The following is a 19,903-nucleotide window of genomic DNA, read 5'->3' on the forward strand; positions in this document are numbered from 1 at the left end:
ATGTCTGTATGCTCCCTGTCCCAGGTGAACAGGCAGTACTAGGGTAATGTCTGTACGCTCCCTGTCCCACGTGAACAGGCAGTACCAGGACAATGTCTGTCCACTCCCTGTCCCAGGTGAACAGGCAGTACCCGAGTAATGTCTGTATGCTCCCTGTCCCAGGTGAGCAGGCAGTACCGAGGTAATGTCTGTACACTCTCTGTCCCAGGTGAACAGTCAGTACCAGGATAATGCGTGTACACTCTCTGTTCCAGATGAACAGGCAGTACCCGAGTAATGTCTGTATGCTCCCTGTCCCAGGTGAGCAGGCAGTACCGAGGTAATGTCTGTACACTCTCTGTCCCAGGTGAATAGGCAGTACCAGGGTAATATATGTACGCTCCCTGTCCCAGATGAACAGGCAGTACCCAGATAATGTCTGTATGCTCCCTGTCCCAGGTGAACAGGCAGTACCGAGGTAATGTCTGTATGCTCCCTGTCCCAGATGAACAGGCAGTACCCAGTTAATGTCTGTACGCTCCCTGTCCCAGGTGAACAGGCAGTACCCAGGTAATGTCTGTATGCTCCCTGTCCCAGATGAACAGGCAGTACCAAGGCAATTTCTGTATGCTCCCTGCCGCAGGTGAACAGGCAGTACCAAGGTAATGTCTGTATGCTCCCTGTCCCAGGTGAACAGGCAGTACCAGGGTAATGTCTGTACGCTCCCTGTCCCAGGTGAACAGGCAGTACCAGGGTAATGTCTGTATGCTCCCTGTCCCAGGTGAACAGGCAGTACTAGGGTAATGTCTGTACGCTCCCTGTCCCACGTGAACAGGCAGTACCAGGACAATGTCTGTCCACTCCCTGTCCCAGGTGAACAGGCAGTACCCGAGTAATGTCTGTACACTCCCTGTCCCAGGTGAACAGGCAGTACCAAGGCAATTTCTGTATGCTCCCTGTCCGAGGTGAACAGGCAGTACTCAGGTAATGTCTTTTAGATTACATTACATTACATTACAGTGTGGAAAGAGGCCCTTCGGCCCAACAAGTCCACACCGACCCGCCAAAGCGCAACCCACCCATACCCCTACATTTACCCCTTACCTAACACTACGGGCAATTTTAGCATAGCCAATTAACCTGACCTGAACATCTTTGGACTGTGGGAGGAAACCGGAGCACCCGGAGGAAACCCAGGCAGACACGGGGAGAACGTGCAAACTCCACACAGTCAGTCGCCTGAGGCGGGAATTGAACCCGGGTCTTTATGCTCCCTGCCGCAGGTGAACAGGCAGTACCAAGGTAATGTCTGTATGCTCCCTGTCCCAGGTGAACAGGCAGTACCAGGGTAATGTCTGTACGCTCCCTGTCCCAGGTGAACAGGCAGTACCAGGGTAATGTCTGTCCACTCCCTGTCACAGGTGAACAGGCAGTACCAGGGTAATGTCTGTCCACTCCCTGTCCCAGGTGAACAGGCAGTACCAGGGTAATGTCTGTCCACTCCCTGTCCCAGGTGAGCAGGCAGTACCAGGGTAATGTCTGTACACTCCCTGTCCCAGGTGAGCAGGCAGTACCCAGATAATGTCTGCATGCTCCCCCTGTCCCAGGTGAGCATTTGGGAGGAGCGTCAAGTACTTCCTGTCACGTGAGGCCCATACCTGATGGACAGAGAGAGCCGCACCCCCCAGATACCGAGACACCGTCAGAGAGCCGCACCCCCAGATACTGACAGAGACAGAGACAGAGACAGAGCTGTATCTCCAGGGATCGAGCGCTGGTATCTCCGCCTGACAATGATCGAATCCAGCCTGAAGTTCGACCCGAAAAGAGATGTAAGTTTCCGGATTGTAGTCCACACTTTCTCTCCGTTCCCTTTCTGTTTCTGAGTCGGTTTAAAAGAACTGAGCTCCACAGATTAATATTTAACCAAGGTCTTCCGTGCCAGGTTGGTGCTCAGGATTGGAGAGTGCAGAATTCGGTTTGGCGCTGAGCACTCGGAAACTTCCTCGAGGCTCTGGACTGGGCACAAGTTTCACCTTGGAATTAAAAAAAGTTCAAATCGGCAGTAGCACACCGCTGGGGAGTCAGGCAGCAGGCTGACTAACAGCCAAATCGAGATTACCTTGTAAAAGCAAAGTATTAGGGATGCTGGAAATCTGAAATAAAAACAGCAAGTGCTCGGGATACTCAGCAGGTCTGCTGCATCTGTGGAGAGAGACTTAAGAGTTGATGTCTCGAGTTCCCTATTATTCTGCTTCAAAACTAAAATATAATGGAAAACAATGTCCCTCTTGCCCTGTCAACAGCATAAAAAAACGAGTGGAGGGTGCTCAGAGTCAAAAAAGTGGTGGTGGTAAAGGAGTAATTCAAAGGTGTAAATGTTAGGTTTGAGAAGGAGAAAATTTGTCCACTTTGCTGACAACAAAACCAACAACGTACAAACCAGACATGGCTGGAGGTTGTAATCAAAATGGAGGACAGAGGTCATTCTATGAAGTTATTGCACTTCAGTTGAGGACTGGAGGCTGTAAGTTGACCAAGCAGAAACTGAGGTGGTATTGTGTTGAGCGTTACAGGAGCAGTGTAGCAGACACAGTACAGAGATGTTAGCAGCATGTGAACAAGGTAGTTCATTAAAATGGCAAGCAACTTAATGATGTCCATATTGTATATTGAAATATTGTAAACTCTAAACTCAGAACAATGCCTGGTTTAAAGGTTCCTGTTTGAGGTCACATGGAAAATATACAAAATGAATTTTGAATCTTGTTGGAATCAGATTGGGAGGAGACATGTTTCGTAGGAGATATCCAACGCCTGTAATGCAACTAATGTTTACTGTTGCACTTTGGTTCTGATGGAAAGAATAATTTTGGAATTATAGAACTGGTTATTCAGCTTTGACTCATGAGAGAGAATATTTTCCTCTGTCAGAAAATTGTGGATTTAACTTATGCCAGAGACTTGAATAAATAATCCAGGCTGACACTCCCAGTGCAATACGGAGGAAAAACTGCACTGTATCGTCTTAAAGATGAGATGTCTGCCCTTGGAGCTTAATATAAAAAGTCTGATGGCACTTTTAAGAACTGTCACTTTTCCTACATTATATCAATGACACTATTTCTGCATTGGAGCACTGGTTGTGAAAAAAAAATTCAAGGAATGTAGGTTGAAACACAAAACTCAGAGTAGGAGATTTTATTTAATCACATGCATGACCTCACTGAATGAGCGATTAATGCAGGCAGTCATTGCTGTGCAGGACTTGTATCTATGGAACATAGTGTCCATACCAGTCATGGTTCTGAATTTTTGTTCTCTGACCCCAACAAGATGAAAAAAATCTTGTTATTCCACTACTTAAGGTTACCGGATACTCTCCATTATTCCCAAATGTTATGAATTATAAACAATCACAGAATGCTGGAGAAACTTGGGTCTCTCAGCATCTGTGGCGAAAGAAACAGCATTTTCAGACCTGTTAAGTTCCTTCAGCATTCTGTTCCAGATTTCTAACATCTGCAGTATTTTGTCTTTATTACAAATTTTAGGATGGGCAGAATCTCCAGTAACACCATGCTGTTTCTCAGTTCCAGTGGGCAAATGTAGAGCAACGTGCTGGATTTATAATAGCTGCTATATTATGGCAGTCATTGTGCCATTTGATATTAGTTTCCTGTCTCGTGTATTTTTAGGGAAGGAATAAAGTGGAGAGAATTCTGCCTTGGCTGGGTGGTATAAAACCTGTCATAGTTCTGTGCAAATTTTAAAAGTGAGGGGTTTGTTTTTGAGTGAGATGCATCACTTCAAATGGATAGTTTACTCATGTATTCCATAATAGTTTTGAGTTAGGGTAGAAGAGATTTTGAACCGTGGAACCATATTTGTTCTGTAGTCTGTGAGCGGCACAGTGGTGGCTGAGTGGTTAGCACTGCTGCTCCACAGCGCCAGGGACCTGAGTTCGATTCCATCTTCAGGCGACTGTCTGTGTGGAGTTTGCACATTGTCCCTATGTCTGTTTGGGTTTCCTTCCACAAACCAAAGATGTGCAGGTTAGGAGAATTGACTGTGCTAAATTGCCCATAGTAGTTAGGTGCATTAGTCAAGGTTAAATAACAGGTAGGGGAATGGGTCTGGGTGGATTACTCTTTGGAGGGTCAATGTGGACTTGTTGGGCCAAAGGGCTTGTTTCCATACTGTAGGGATTCTAATTCTAAATTCTGTACTCTCATTTTGTGTATCACCCAAGTATCGAAGTTCTCTAACTGCTGAAAGGATGGGAGAACATCGGTGATCTAATTTGCAAGAGTTCAGAGAATAAATCCAGATTTATACTATTTGAATAGAAAGTGATGTAAATCTGAAGCTTGAATGTGAGAATTTTGTTTAGCATTTGGCATTCATTAATGTTATTAGCTTCTCCTGGTTGTGGATATTGTTGCTAGCTTTAAGTTGTTTTGTGTTTATTACTCAGGATAGGTTTCAGGCTTTCTGGATTTAGGAAGCCTGGGGAATTTTTCTCGAACTGCTGAACAAGGTCCTGTTTCGATACAGTTACTATTGTTGAGAATACAAGATACAGGGCATAACTGAGGCCTCATAAGGTACAGCAGAAAATGGTTGCTAACTTAACTGAGATTTGATTTTTAGAAGTGGGAGATTATAGGAGGGAAACTGAGCAAAGCAGAGAAGGTTACAGCATTCTGGGAATGAATGAATTATATTGCAATATAATTAAAGGACAGAGCATTTGTAACTTAAGAAAAAAAAAACTCCCAAGATGTCCCAAATTGTTGTGTGCTTAATTGAGTTCAATTTTAAAGAGAACATAGTAACCTATCTGCATATAGCAGGGTCCCATAGACATCAATGAGATGATTGAGCAGTTTTGAGGTAGTGTGTGGAATAGTGGGATTGAAGAAATGGACAGTGAGCTTTTCAAATTAAACTTGTGCATTCTTAGAAATCATTCAGTTTCAAATATTTGAAATCTGAAACCATAGAGGTCCAGCACCAATTCTTGTGTTAAAGATCAACAGTCTACTTCCCAACCTGACTGCTTCTAATAATTAAGTCAATGCTCATTTAAGAGGCAACAGCAGTCTTAAAAGATTGTGGACGAGTGATTCTATACTTTAACATAGTTTAATTTGTCCTTGTTCCTCCCCTGTTGTGATGACTCAGGACATGACGGAATGGATGCGCTGTAGATACTCACCAGTTTTGCCTGTGTTGCTTTGAACTGATTAGTCATGGCTGTGAATTTATTCGAGTTTATTTTAAGATGTGGGCGGGTATTACGTTTCTCTGAAAGTAAATGAGTAATCAGAAACTCCTAGATATGACCGGGACTCATCCATCATTCGCAAAAAGCAACTAAAAAAAGATGCAACGTTGAAAGATTTATTTTCCCCATTTGGATAGATTAGGATTCAGTTGTTGCTGCTCTTACTGTGGTTATAGTCCGAGGTAAATGGTCAGTGTCTTCTCACTGGTAAAACGGTCTCAAACAGAGGCAAAAAATGGTAGAAAAGTTGAGTCAGCTCCAACATTGTGTTATATATGTTCTGAGGAAGCTTCACTTGAACTGAAACATTAACTCTGATTTCTCTCCACATATGCTGCCAGATCTGATGAGCTTTTCCAGCATTTTGTTTTTATTTCTGATTTACAGCATCTGCAGTTCTTTTGTTTTTTTATTTTGTTATATTTGTGTCAGTGGTAGCTCAGTGACTAGCAGTTTTGGTGCTAAATCAGTTGGTTGTATTCAATCCTGACTTCAGAGTCCTGAATACACAGCCCAGGCTGGATATTTGCTGCTGTACAGCAGGAGTGTTGCACTGTCTTTTGGACAAGATATTAATCTGAAGCCTTATTAAGTGAAAGTTACACTTCAGCTGTGATTGGACTTTGTAAGTACTTCACTCATAGCAAAGCTTTTGGGGTTGGTCTGAGCTTGTAAAAATCACCCCCTCCTCTTCCTCCAGGACCTGACATCAACGCTCCTACCCTGCCAAACGTGATCTCCCAATCCTCCCTAAAAATCACCTTCCTTCTAGTAAGGAGCTCCTTTTGCAATTATTGTTTGTAGTGTTTAATAATTTTACTTTAGAACTCTTTGGTATGTAGCTCTATAGATGACTGCATCTTGCGTGTATCCAGACATTCCTTATAGTGCATTGAGGGTTTCTGGCTCTACTATTTTTTTTTTCAAGCATGAGGATGAGATCCCCACTATCCTGTGGATGAAAGCATTCCTCCTTGATACCTCTCCAATATTTCTGACCACTACCTTGCCAGTATTTCTGACCATTACTTCAAATCTGTATACGCTAGTTATTCATCTTTCTGGTAAGGGAAATGGGTTCTTCGTATCCGTCTATTCAGGCTTCTCATAGTTTCTCTACTACAATTAAATCTCCTTGCAACCTCCTCTGTTCCATTTAAAAATAAATGCCCCACTTATCTAGTCTTTCCACATAACTGAAATTTTCCTCGTGTGGTTACATCCTCCTAAATATCCCATTTCTCTTTTGTGACTGGATCTTTCCTGGAACGTGGATCCGGATTTTCCTTTGGCCAGATAGATGTTTCTGCAGCATAGATGGTATTATCTATCAGGATCCCGCAGAGTTCCCTGTGAAATTGCTTGGGAAATTGAAGATTCTCATGGGCAATTTACTTAAACCTGGAACCCTCTGAATCCATTTAAATCTGAAAATTCAGAGGGCTTTTCTGCAGCTAAGTAAGTAGTTACCCAAGAAATGCAAAATGATTTAAAAATCTAGTGTAACCCTTGGATAACTATTATACTGTACCCCCACCTCACTTTGTGACACTGCAACACCTTTTCTTGAGGCCCCACTGCCTTGGGACTGAAAGCCCCTTCCCAACCTGGCAGTCCTCCCCCTCCTCTTCCTCCAGGACCTGACATCAACACTCCTACCCTGCCAAACGTGATATCCTAATCCTCCCTAAACAGTGGAATACTTATTTGGCCTCATTTCCACATGGCACCCTACCCTCCTGGAACTTGCCCTTTATGGGATCTGTTAAAGTTCATCTGTTTAATGATGAACTATAAAATCACAAAAGCTGGCAACCAATGTTGTGATGTGGTTTGACTTCCCCTAACTGTCCTACACTTTGAGGATCCTATCAGATTTAAAGTGTGGTTCCTCATTTCCGAAGGAGTTCTGATTGAGAAAGAACTTCACACTTCAGTTCAATGTAAAACGCAGAAGTAGAATAGCAGTCTGACTGTGATTGTTACTCTTCAGAAAATCCTGCCCGTGGTGACCCGAATTGTATGCAGTCATGTAGCTGTATCTAACTACTGTTATATATTTCTAGTATAACCTCAGCAAATAAAGAAAAGCATTTCAAATGCTGTCTTAACTACCTTATCTATCTGTCCAGCCATTGACTTGTATCTGTGGACATGCACTGTGTGATTTCTGTACACATTTCAATATCTTACCATTTATTATCCATTCCATTGCCTTGTTTTGTTCCCCAAATGCATTACTTCTGAACTGAATTTTATTTGCCTTTTTTCTGTTGACCTAGTTAGCCCAATGGTATCTTTTCCAGTCTACAACTTTCTTCCTTATTCTTAACCACAATCAATTTTTTTCAACTGTGAACTTATTGATCTCAGGCTTTTACATTTAGGTGGCATAGTGGCTCAGTGGTTAGCACTGCTGCCTCATAGCACCAGGGACCTGGGTTTGATTCCAGCCTCGGGTGACTGTCTGTGTGGAGTTTGCACATTCTCCCCGTTTCTGCGTGGGTTTCCTCTGGGCGCTCCGGTTTCTTCCCTAATCCAAAAATGTGCAGGTTAGGTGAATTGGCCATGCTAAATTGCCCTTAGTGTTCAGGGGTAAATATAGGATAATAGAGTACGGAAATGGATTACTCTTCAGAGGATCGTTGTGGACTTGTGGGCCAAAGGGCCTGTTTTCGCACTGTAGTGATTCTGTAAGTGTAAGTCATTGATATAAGCCTCCTTAGATTCCATCCTTTGATTTCAACCACTGAGCTAATTATAGATCCAAATTGTACCTTTCTGCTGGATTCAGTATGTTTTTACTTTCTGACCAATGTATTTGTGGGACTTCATGCAACATCTTGCTGAAATACACATGGACTATATAAATAAACATTAACCGACATCTTATTTCCTTCTCAAAACATTCAACCAATGTCGTCAGAAACAATCGTCTGCTAACAAATCCATCCTGGCTGTTCGCAATTAATTGATGCTTTCCTAAATGATCATTAATGCTGTCCCTCAGAGTTTTTCCAGTAATTTTCCAATCGCTACAACTGAACTGATTGGGCTATTGTTTCTTGATTATTCCTCGCTTAATCTTCACTCCTTCCACCACCGCCACGCAGTGTACCAGATACGAGAGACACTGGGAACTCAGCTTGGCTCCTTTAACAGCATCTTCCAAACCCACGAGCTCAACCACTTGAAAGGATAATGGCAGGAAATGCATGTATGATCCCTATGTTACAGCTTCCCTTGGGCATCCCGTTGCCTTCGTGATAGAACTCAAAGGGCAGTGATGTTAAAAATAGATATGTGCATTTATATTGCACCTTTTACAACTTGAGGACAATTTTGTATTTAAGTAGTAGTTACTGTTAGTGACTAGTAAATGAAAGCTTGTCGAGAGTTGCACAATGGTTTACATGCCATTCATTTCTGCACTGTAAGTTTCTATGACTTCTATGTATTTCTGTTATTGGTCAGATTTGAGAGATGTTTATCATTTTGATTGAATTGTGAATTTAGATCATGTGATGTAATCTTGATTATAGTATCCTATGGCAACGATCAGCTTTTACAGCAATTTAATGACGTGGAAATTCTGGCACACCTTGCCCTTAAGCAGGTCGCTGCTGGGAAATGCAGGAGCTGTACTTTTACATAAAATAGTCACAGCAATTGCTGCTGCTTCAAGTGAAACTAAGAAATCATAACTATAGTCAGCCAAGTAATGTCCTTTGAAAATGTTGTTGCCGCTATGGCACAGCTAGAACCTCCTAACGAAAGCCTTTCAGTTTGGAAAGCTCTGGATTCAAAGCTGATTCCAGGACTTCAGCACAGGATTGCTACTTTATTGTATCAATCTGGAGGACATGCTGCTTTGTGGAAGGTCCTTTGAACAAAGAACAATGAAAATTTACAGCCCAGGAACAGGCCCTTCGGCCCTCCAAGCCTGAGCCGATCCAAATCTATTGTCTAAACCTGTCGGTCAATTCCTAAGCATCGTAAATGAATCTTCCGTGCCTGCCTCTACCACCTCTACTGGTAACGTGTTCCAAATACCCACCACCCTCTGTGTGAAGTACTTACCATGTGTATCCCCCTTTAAATTTTCCACCTCTCACCTTGAAAGCGTGACCTCTCATTATTGAATCCTTCACCCTGGGAAAAAGCTTGTCTCTATCCACACTGTCTATACCCTTCATGATTTTGTAAACCTCAATCAGGTCCCCCCTCAATCTCCTTTTCTCTAATGAAAAAATCCTAACCAACTCAACCTCTCTTCATAGCTAACACCTTCCATACCAGGCAACATCCTCGCAAACCTTCTCTGCACCCTCTCCAAAGTGTCCACATCCTTTTGATAATGTGGTGGCCAGAACAGTACACAGTATTCTAAGTGCGGCCGAACCAATGTCTTGTACAATTTTAACATGACTTGCCAGCTCTTATACTCAATACCCTGGCCAATGAAGGCAAGCATACTATATGCCTTCTTAACCACTCTATCCACCTGTGCAGCAACCTTCAGGGTACAATGGACCTGCACTCCCAGATCTCTCTGCCCATCAACTTTTCCCAAGGCTCTTCTGTTCATTGTATAATTCGTTTTAGAATTAGACTTGCCTAAATGCATCACCTCACGTTTGTCTGGATTGAAAACCATCTGCCACTTTTCTGCCCAACTCTCCAGTCTATCTATATCCTCCTGTATTCTCTGACAGTCCGTTATGCTTTCTCCTATTCCACCAATCTTCGTGTCATCTGCAAACTTGCTGATCATACCAGCAGTGCCCTCTTCCAGATCATTTATGTATATCACAAACAACAGTGGCCCCGATACTGATCCCTGTGGAACACCACTGGGCATCTTTCTCCATTTCAAGAAACTCCCTTCAACTACTACTCTCTGTCTCCTGTTGCTTAACCAGTTCTTTATCCACCTAGCTAGAACACCCTGCACACCATGTGACTTCACTTTCTCTTAGTTTATCATGGGGAACCTTATCAAATGCCTTACTAAAGTCCAAGACTTTGAGACCTAGTATTTAATCTGCATGGATCTCTGAAGGTGACAGGATATACTGAGAGAGTAGTCAGCAAAGTATCTTAGATTTCGTAAAAGTATTGAGAATCAAATCAGTGACATTATGCTGCACCTTTCTGAAACTCTGGTTAGGTCACAGCTAAAGTATTGTGTCCAGTTCTGTCATCAAACTTGAAGGATGTGAGGGTCCTTGAGGGAGTGCAGAGGAGAGGTAAGGGCGGTAAGAGAGTGGTAAGGGCATGGTAAGGCTGTGGAATGCTCTACCTGCTAATGTAGTCAACTCAGCCACATTCGGGAGATTTAAACAATCCTTAGATAAGCACATGGATGATTTTGAGATAGTGTAGGGGGACGGGCTGAGAATAGTTCACAGGTTGGCGCAACATCGAGGGCCGAAGGGCCTGTTCTGCGCTGTATTGTTCTATGTTCTGTGAGATGACTCCAGGGTTGAGAGATTTCAATTAAAGGTTAGATTGGAAATGCTGGGATGGTTGTTCTTGGGGCAAAGAAGTTAGAAGGTAGATTTGCCAGAGGGCTCTTTATTATCCACTCTAAACCTTTGCAGGTTAGTGTAACCTTCGGGATTTCTCCACTTCCATGCAAGTAAGATTAATTTTGTTGGTAACCCCATGAATATTGCACTAACCATTTCCTCACTGTAAGCTTGATGCTGATAAAGGGCAGACCAAAACTATTCTGTGTGGTAATGGCCAATCTGATCAAAACATACCACACAAACTCAGAAAGAGCCGATGGTTACAACTTTTGACTCTGAGTCTACCTCAGATGACCCTGGAGTGGTAGGTTTTTCAAAAATATGAACAGTGGGTGGAGCTAGGTCCTTCAAGCTCTTAGTTTGCAAATGGCTTTTTTTATAGATATTTTTATTGGAAATTTAACATTTTTACAAGTTTACAAAAATAAAAAGAATCCCAAGTGCACACATTGATCTACAATTAAATCTTAAATAAATAATAACCAAAATTTAACAAAAGAAAAATACCGAGGGAAAAAACAAAACTCAACTAACTACTAATCCAACCTACAGCTAACCAGAGTGTATAATTAAGTCTCTTATGTTATTCAAATAAGAGAAAGAAAAAAAAACAACAGATAACACAGAAATTGGATAGTGAGATACATGCTCGGAATGTATTAACATCAAATGTAACAAAACCCGTATTCGTGCAGGATTCCTCTCCCAAGGGGCCCCGGATCAGCTACGTTCGCAATCTCAATTAAATAAAAGCCCTTGTTAGGATAGCCGAAATATCTGTATTTATGTAATTCAAGAAGGGCTGCCATATTTTATGAAATAATTCGGTCTTTTGGTGCACCATATTTGTAAGGAAGACAAGGGGAATACATTCCATAATTAATCTGTGCCAATTTGAAAGTCCAGGGGGGCCCTCAGCTCCCAGTTTACCAAAATATGTTTCCTTGCACAGAAAGAGAGAATAGAAAATAATCTCTTCCCGTGCATATCCAGGGAGGGTAAGTTCGAAAAGCCCAAAAGGAGAGATACAGGGTCCATTCTAATTTCCGTTCCTAAGATTTCTGTCAGGGTATTTGCTATTTTAGTCCAATATCTACAGATCTTATGACAGGTCCATAGGCAATATACAAGAGTGCCCACCTCTATTTTACATTTGGGACACATTGGAGATGCTCTTGCCTTGAATTTTGCCAATCGATCTGGTGCTATATGGGCCCTATGAAGTATCTTCAGTTGGATAGCCTGAGTTCTGTTACACGTGATTCTTCTGGCGTTTTCCCAAATGTAATTCCACATTTCTATAGAGATTTCTAGTCCCAATTCCTGATCCCATGTTTTAAGCAGATTGTCCATATCTCCCGATACTTCATCATGTAGTAAATGATAAATAGTACTGATGGAAGATACCCCCATTGGTCGTAGTACTCTACATTCTCTATCTAATTTATAAAGACTATCTAAAAACGTAGTCTTCTTCTGTATGTAATCTTGAATTTGGAAGTATCGAAAGAGGTCTCCATTAGGTAATCCAAAATTTCTGACGCAGCTGTTCAAAAGACATCAGGACTCCTTTAAATAGGTCCCCTAAACATGAGATACCCCTGGATCTCCAGAGTTTAAAAGTGGCATCTGTAAACCCCGGTTGGAATCCCCATGCTCCCACTATCGGAGCATAGGGGGATGTTTTATGTGAGTTGCCCTCATTTTGCTGCATTATATTCCAAGCTTTAATTGTGTTTAGGGTTTTTACAGTAATCCGTAATGATTTTCCTTTGTCTGAAAATAAAAGGTTAATAAGTGGGCATTTTACTTGAGAAGCCTCGATGTCCAGCCAAATTGATTGCGGGTCAGACAAGACCCAATCAGCTATGTAACTTAATAGGGAACTTCCCAGATTTTAGGAAATATCAGTTAAGTCCAATCCTCCCCTTGCCTGTGAAAGCTGTAGTTTCCTCAGCTTAATGAGGGGCCGTCTATGATTCCAGATAAAGGAACCCAACCAGCCATATAATTTATGTAGTGCCAGCCTCGGCAACATCACCGGAAGCATTCTCATAGGGTATAGGAGATGGGGCAGGACATTCAATTTAATTAGTGCTATTCTACCCAGCCAGGAAATTGGAAGGTCTCCCCATTGCTGGAGGTCCTGCCTTATCCTTTCCAGTAAATGCACAAAGTTAGCCTTGTATAACTGACCAAATACTGGGGTAATAAAAATGCCTAAATATAAGAAACCCTCCAGGGACCACCGAAAGGGAAAGTGGGATCCGTCCACTAAGTGGGGTATCATAGCAAGGCCATTGGCATAGCCTCCGATTTTGAGAAATTAATTTTATAGCTAAATGTATTAATAACTTGGATTAAGCGAGGTACGGACATCAGAAGATTACTGAGGAATAGAAGAACATCATCTGCATAAAGAGTAATTTTATGTTTACCTGTACCAATCCTCGGGGCCGTTATATTAGGGTCAGCCCGCATTCTGCTAGTGGCTCAATTATTAGCGTAAATAACAGTGGCGAGAGAGTACATCCCTGACGGCAGCCCCTACCCACACTGAAGCTATCCGAACCTAATCCATTGGTAACCACAACTGCTTTGGGATTACTATACAATGTTGAGATCCATTTGGTAAACACCTTTCCAACGCCAAACCTTTCCATTGTGTAAAACAAATATGACCATGCAACCCTATCGAATGCCTTTTCTGCGTCTAATGAGACTACTACTCCTGGTATCTTTCTTTGATGGCAGGCTTGGATCATATTCAAAACCCTTCTAATATTATTGGATGATCTATGGCCCTTAATAAACCCCGTCTGATCCTCCTTTATAATATGTGGCAGTACCCTTTCTAGTCTCATTGCTAATGTTTTAGAAAGGATTTTTAAATCTACATTTAGCAAGGATATTGGTCTGTATGACGCACAATCTTCTGGGTCCTTTCCTTTTTTAAGGATAGGAGAGATATTTGCCTCTTCCAACGAAGGCGGGAGACAGCCCTGACTGTATGTGTAGTTATACATGTCCATAAGTGGACCAGCCAATATTCCTGTAAATTCTTTATAGAATTCAGCTTGAAAGCCATCTAACTGTTCTAATCCTGTTTTCCAGCACTTGGGCCAAAACCTTTTTGTTTTAGTATCCCAACTGCACCTTGTAGTGAATTCCAGATTCCCACCACTCTTGGTGAAAAGTGCATCACCTCACATTTATTTGGTTTGAATTTCATTTGAAACTGATTACCATTCTACATATTATTGAATCATCTGCAAACATAATTGTCAACTCTCCTATATTCAATTCTAAATCATTTATGTAAACCCCAAGTAACAAGCACTCTAACATTGACAGCTGGACACAGATTTCTGGTTGGAGATACACCCTTCAACCATCATTCTCTTTTTCCAGCTGCCCAGCCAATTGTGGTTATGAATTTTCTCAATTTCCTTGAATCCCACAAAGGACTGGATTACTGTCTTACTGAAAGGCAAAGTGGTAAGAATGGAGGTTGACATGAATGCTGCTCTCATTAATGCCTGGAAGTGTACATCAGAAACAGCTGAGTGACATTGCAATCCTCAAAGATTCTACTAAACACATCTACAGACGAAGTGGTGTTTTGAAGGAGTTGTATCAGTTTGAATGTTCAGCAATGCTATCACACTCACACATTATCAAAGGAAATGTTTGTGCTTCTTGGGAAGAATGTGGTTGGGGAAAATCAAACTCAACTGGACTGAAGTAAACTGCTTGTCAGGTTCTGAGACTGAACTATCATAAATTCTAAAGAAATGTCATTGTTTTCATGGGGATTTGGGAACATGAAATAGATTTCTGTTAAATCAAGGATGAGGATCGAGCAAAATGTTGCAAGACTAGATCAATGCATTATGCAATCAGATTAAAGGTCAAGGCAGAATTAGATGCTAGTCAAAACTCATATCCTTGAAACGATAAATGAATTTAATTGGGTCACACCTATCATACTAGTGATGAAAAAAAGTTTGAATTGGCATGTATACACTGATTTTAAAGTCACTATTAATCTGGTAGTGTGCGCCTCATTCCCCAATGAATCATCATTTCACCACAATTAAGAAAATGTCCATTAAATCAACCACATGATGGTCACTGTACTAATCTCAGAATGAAGGAGATAGCTAGGGTTTGACTTCAAAATTGAGAAGATGGAAATATGTACAGCTTGCACAAGTGTTCTCAAACTATCTCCATGACTGCCAACACAGTGGGAATGGTCAGAAAGGCTAGATGAAGAATCCATATTGACTATGCTGAAACGTTTGAAGGGAGAATGTTTTTCAGTGTTTGACATGCATACTAAACAGCCTGAATTTGCCATTGTGAAGACAGTGTCTTTGGAGAAAACTATTGGGAGCTTAGGGAAGATTGAGGTTTGGTTATCTAGAACAACTTGTTAGTGATAATGGTCCACAGTTATTATATCACAAGAGATTATGGACTATCTAATGCAGAATAGAATTCAACATATCCACCTATCAGCTCCTTATCAGCCAACCACTAATGGTTTAGTAGCAAGGTTTGTTTAGGTATTGAAACATTCCTTGAAGGTAACTAGTGCCAAGGATCATTATCCAAAAGACTGAACCAGTGTTTGTTTACGTACTAGAGTTTTCCGGCATTGCTCGTGGTAAAGCGCACAGCATTTGATTTGTTGAAAACACCCATGACAAAGGACATATTGACAAGAAACAACAGATTTGGGTTTTTGAACATGAGAACAAGGCCAAATGCAATGTTTTCCAAAGATGTCAAGGCACATTGGTGAAGAATTACATTGCTGATAAGGAGTGAGTGCTAGCCATTGTTGTAGCATAGACTGGGCCAGTCAGTTACCATATAGACAAGTGAAGATTTAGTACAGAGAAGAAATGCACATCAGCTGTTAGAAACCAGATGGCTGCATTAATTCAAGATCCATAAATAACTCTGGACAAACCTAAAGACAGAACAGAAACTGGAGCATCTGAGGATACCTTATTGTACATTAATGGAGAACACTGTGAGAGCCTCTGAACATTCAGTTATCTCAGGAAAAGGCAATAATGGATAATTTTCCTAGCACTGTACACCCTAAAGTTAAAGATAGAAATAGATGCCTGAGGTCCACCTGAAGCCACATAGGAATCTACTGACCATTGTATACGTGATTGTAAATATTTTCATTGTGGATGTAGGTTTGCTTGCTGAGCTGGAAGGTTTGTTTCCAGACATTTCGTCACCTTACTAGGTAACATCTTCAGTGGGCCTCTGGGCGAAGCACTGCTGATAATTCCTGCTTTCTGTTTATATGTTTGGGTTTCTTTGGGTTGGTGCTGTCATGTCCTGTTCTTTTTCTCAGGGGATGGGAGATGTGTTTGTTGATAGAGTTCCGATTGGAATGCCATGCTTCTAGGAATTCTTGTGCGTGTCTCTGTTTGGTTATCCTAGGATGGATGTGTTGTCCCAGTCGAAGTGGTGTCCTTCCTCATCCATATGTAAGGATACTAGTGGGAGAAGGTCATGTCGTTTTGTGGCTAGTTGATGTTCATGTATCCTGGTGGCTAGTTTTCTGCCTGTTTGGCCAATGTAGTGTTTGTTACAGTTCTTGCATGGTATTTTGGTTGTGAAATAGTTTTGTCTAACCTTGCTGCCTGCGGAATGAACACTACCTTAAAGCTCCTGCTGGACCTTCTTGGAATGTAACAGTATATTTCAAGTTTCATCTGCTTTTGCTGGCTTTTTGCTAAAATACCTTTATACTTTATTATGTTCTTTGCCACATTTAATACTTTCTCAATCTAAAACTATACTTACTTTCCTTCACAAGCCATGGATATGTCTTTCTTACTAAATCTTGTTTTTCAGTAGTATGTGTTTGTGTTGAATATTTTGAAATGTTTCCTACTGTTCATTGCCATCCAAACACTCTTGGGCAGCTCTTCCCTCATTGATGTATAATTACCTTTAAAATTCCATTTCAGTTTTATGATGCTCACTTTTTTACAGAAAAATTACAAGATTTTCTACGACCTCCACCCCACCCACCCCCATAGCCCTGTACATCTTTTTCCAATGACATTCAATTCCCCTTGATAATTTCAATTGAATCTGCCTCTATCATGCTCTCAGCACATTCTAGATCTTAACCACTGTGCAAAAGTTTTCTCATGTACCTATTCATTCTTTTGCTGATTTAACTTAAATCTTTGCCTACTAGTTCTCAATTCTTCCGCCAATGCCTCAACCCCTTGCAGTTTTAAATAGCTCAATCAAATCTTTCAAAGATCTTTTCTCAAAATGATTTTGTTTTCCAATTGGTCCATATGACTACAATTCCTGAGTCCAGGACTATTCTTGTGCATTTCTATTTAATCTTTTCAAACTTAATCTTTAGTGCACTTGCTAGTGCCTTCACATCTTTTCTGAAGTGTGGCACCCAGTACTGGACACAGTACTCCAGTTCAGGCAGAACCAGTGTTATTCGCAAGTTTAACCTGCTTACTTATTTATAAACCATGCAGCAATTTAAGGTTTATTAACTATTCTCTGAACTTGCCGTGCAGCCTTCAGTGAAGTTCTGCATTATCTTTCTCATAGTCCAAAGTTCCGTTTTGTTCAGAAACCTTGAGATTGTGCCCTTTATACTTAGATTCAAGTCATGAATAGAAATCAGGAAGATTGACTTTGACCACAGGGGAACTCCTCCATGAACCTTCACCCACTGCCTGAGAAACATGAGCTCCTCACTGTTTCTTTTCACTCAGCCAATTCCGTGTCCATGTTGCTACTGCTCATTTTATTTCATGAGCTCTGACTTTGCTTATATGAAGCGATATCTTTTCTCCCAGTGGATCTTTTACAGTAAAATTACTTATTAATCCTGGTTTGTTGCACAATACTTGATCTAAAATACTTTAGTAATTTCTATCATATTGTCTTGGGTACTTGTCACAAAACAATTTAGTACAAGAAAGGATGAGATTGAAGAGAGACACTTATTTACAAATGTTTGTAGACTTATACTTAAATTATAATTCATGCATGATAATCTCATGGAACTGTGTAATAATACACACAGAACCCCTTCACTGAATATTTCGAAGGTTGCCCAATTAATTCTCTCTCTCGCCTCCTTCCCTACAGTCCTGAAATTTCCCTTTTCAAGTATTTGACCAATTCAATTTTGAAGGTTATAATTTTATCTGCTACTCGCATACTTCCAGTCAGAGTGAATTTTAAATCATAGCAACTTGCTGCATTAGAATGTTGCCAAGTCTTGATTCAGTTCTTTTCTCAGTTATTTGTTCTCTTGTTCTATTGTTTTCTTGTTTTCTTGTTCTCTTGACCCTTAGTTTTCTCTTATTTTGTGACACCCTTCATGATTTTGAACACTGTTACATGTTTCTTTAATTCTTTTTGCTCCATGGAGAACAATCCTAATTTCTCTAGTCACCACGCAACTGAAGTTTCAAATCCCTTGTACGATTCTCTAAGGCCTTGACATCTTCTTGAATGCAGTGTCCAGTATTCAATATAATACTGCAGTTTGGGGCCTAAGCAATGGTTTATAAAGAGTTATGAAGGTAAACAACTCACTTGCTTTATTAACTTGTCCAGCTACTTCCAAATGTTTAGACAAATATAGTCGCAGGTCCCTCTGTTCAATTGTTCAATTTAATTTGTCTCATTTCGATTGCCTTTCTTCACTCTTCCTTACCATATGCGTTGTTTTTTTCCTTCACAGCATAGGATTGCATCTTTTCCAATCTTCGAGGAGAAAGTGAGGACTGCAGATGCTGGAGATCAGAGCTGAAAATGCGTTGCTGGAAAAGCGCAGCAGGTCCGGCAGCATCCAAGGAGCAGGAGAATCGACGTTTTGGGCATGAGCCCTTCAGGAGCTGAAGAAGGGCTCATGCCCAAAGATTGGTTCCCTGAAGAAGGGCTCATGCCCGAAACGTCGATTCTCCTGCTCCTTGGATGCTGCCTGACCTGCTGCGCTCTTCCAACAACACATTTTCAGATCTTTTCCAATCTGAAATCTACTGCTATTATCCTCAATCTTTACTACATTGTGTTTCACCTGTATTTGACTTTATGCTGTTGTGTCCAGGTATCATTTATTAATATATTGAAAAAGAACACTGATCGTGGTACCAACTCCAAAAGAAACCCTTGTACATAGGCCTCCCACCTGCATCATGAGCTCCAACATTTTGTCCCTCAGCCAATTTTGTATCACAGTTACAATTTTATCGTCAGACTTTGTTTTGGAAACAAGCCTGATATTTGTTACTTTGCAAAAAAATCTTTAAACATCACTTGTGCAATTTCACCATGCCTTCATTAATTCTTAGATGAAGTCAGAAGTCACATGACACCAAGTTATTGTCCAACAGTTATGTGAAATCACAAACTTTTGGACTGCTACTCAATGGTTAGGTGAAACTTCACCTGACTAAGGAGCAGCACTCTGAAAGCTTGTGATTTCGGATAAACCTGTTGGATTATAACCTGATATTGTGTGGCTTCTACTTTGTCCCACTCCAGTCTAATATTGGCGAAGCCACATTGCAGCTTCCATGAGATGGGTCCGATTAGAGTTGTCATTAGGAGAAAGTGAGGACAGCAGATGCTGGAGATCAGAGTCAAAAGGTGTGGTGCTGGAAAAGCATAGCAGGTCAGGCAGAGTCCAAAGAGCAGGAGAGTTGGCTTTTTGGGCATCAGCCCTTCATCAGGAATGATTGCAGCTGGTTGTCAGATGTTAGATGCGTTGTTGTCATACTTTATTTGTTAGTAAGAAGTCTTGCCTTTGCATTGTGTTTGACATGATTACCAGACAATCTATAGCAGCTTACAACTAATAAATTATTTTTAAAGTGGAGTCACTGTGATAATATAGGAAATGAAGTGGCCTTTTCTGCACAGAAAGCTCCCACAAGCGTCAATATGATATGACCAATAATTTGTTTTTGTGATGTTGATTCAGGGATAACTTCATTGCTTGTTCGGGTATCAAGATTCTGAGCGTTTGATTTTGCTCTTCAGTTATGAATGTGCTGACTTGATGCGTTGAATC

The 19,903-nt window shown here is 41.1% G+C and overlaps 1 protein-coding gene across 1 annotated transcript in view; it reads left to right on the forward strand.

Moving 5' to 3' along the window:
• The first annotated feature begins 1,689 nt into the window (after window positions 1-1,689).
• The window catches only part of LOC122540761 (suppressor of tumorigenicity 14 protein-like), a 129,250-nt gene continuing 111,036 nt past the window's right edge, over window positions 1,690-19,903 (forward strand). The window contains exon 1 of the mRNA XM_043676959.2: window positions 1,690-1,811. Within this exon, the coding sequence (XP_043532894.2) occupies window positions 1,773-1,811 (39 nt within the window). The 5' untranslated portion in view covers window positions 1,690-1,772. The remainder of the gene's footprint in view (window positions 1,812-19,903) is intronic.

The sequence above is a fragment of the Chiloscyllium plagiosum genome, unplaced genomic scaffold (genome assembly GCF_037043375.1).
Source record: "Chiloscyllium plagiosum isolate Xiang-an unplaced genomic scaffold, Cpla_swu_hap1 HiC_scaffold_29, whole genome shotgun sequence".
Taxonomy (NCBI): Eukaryota; Metazoa; Chordata; class Chondrichthyes; order Orectolobiformes; family Hemiscylliidae; genus Chiloscyllium; species Chiloscyllium plagiosum.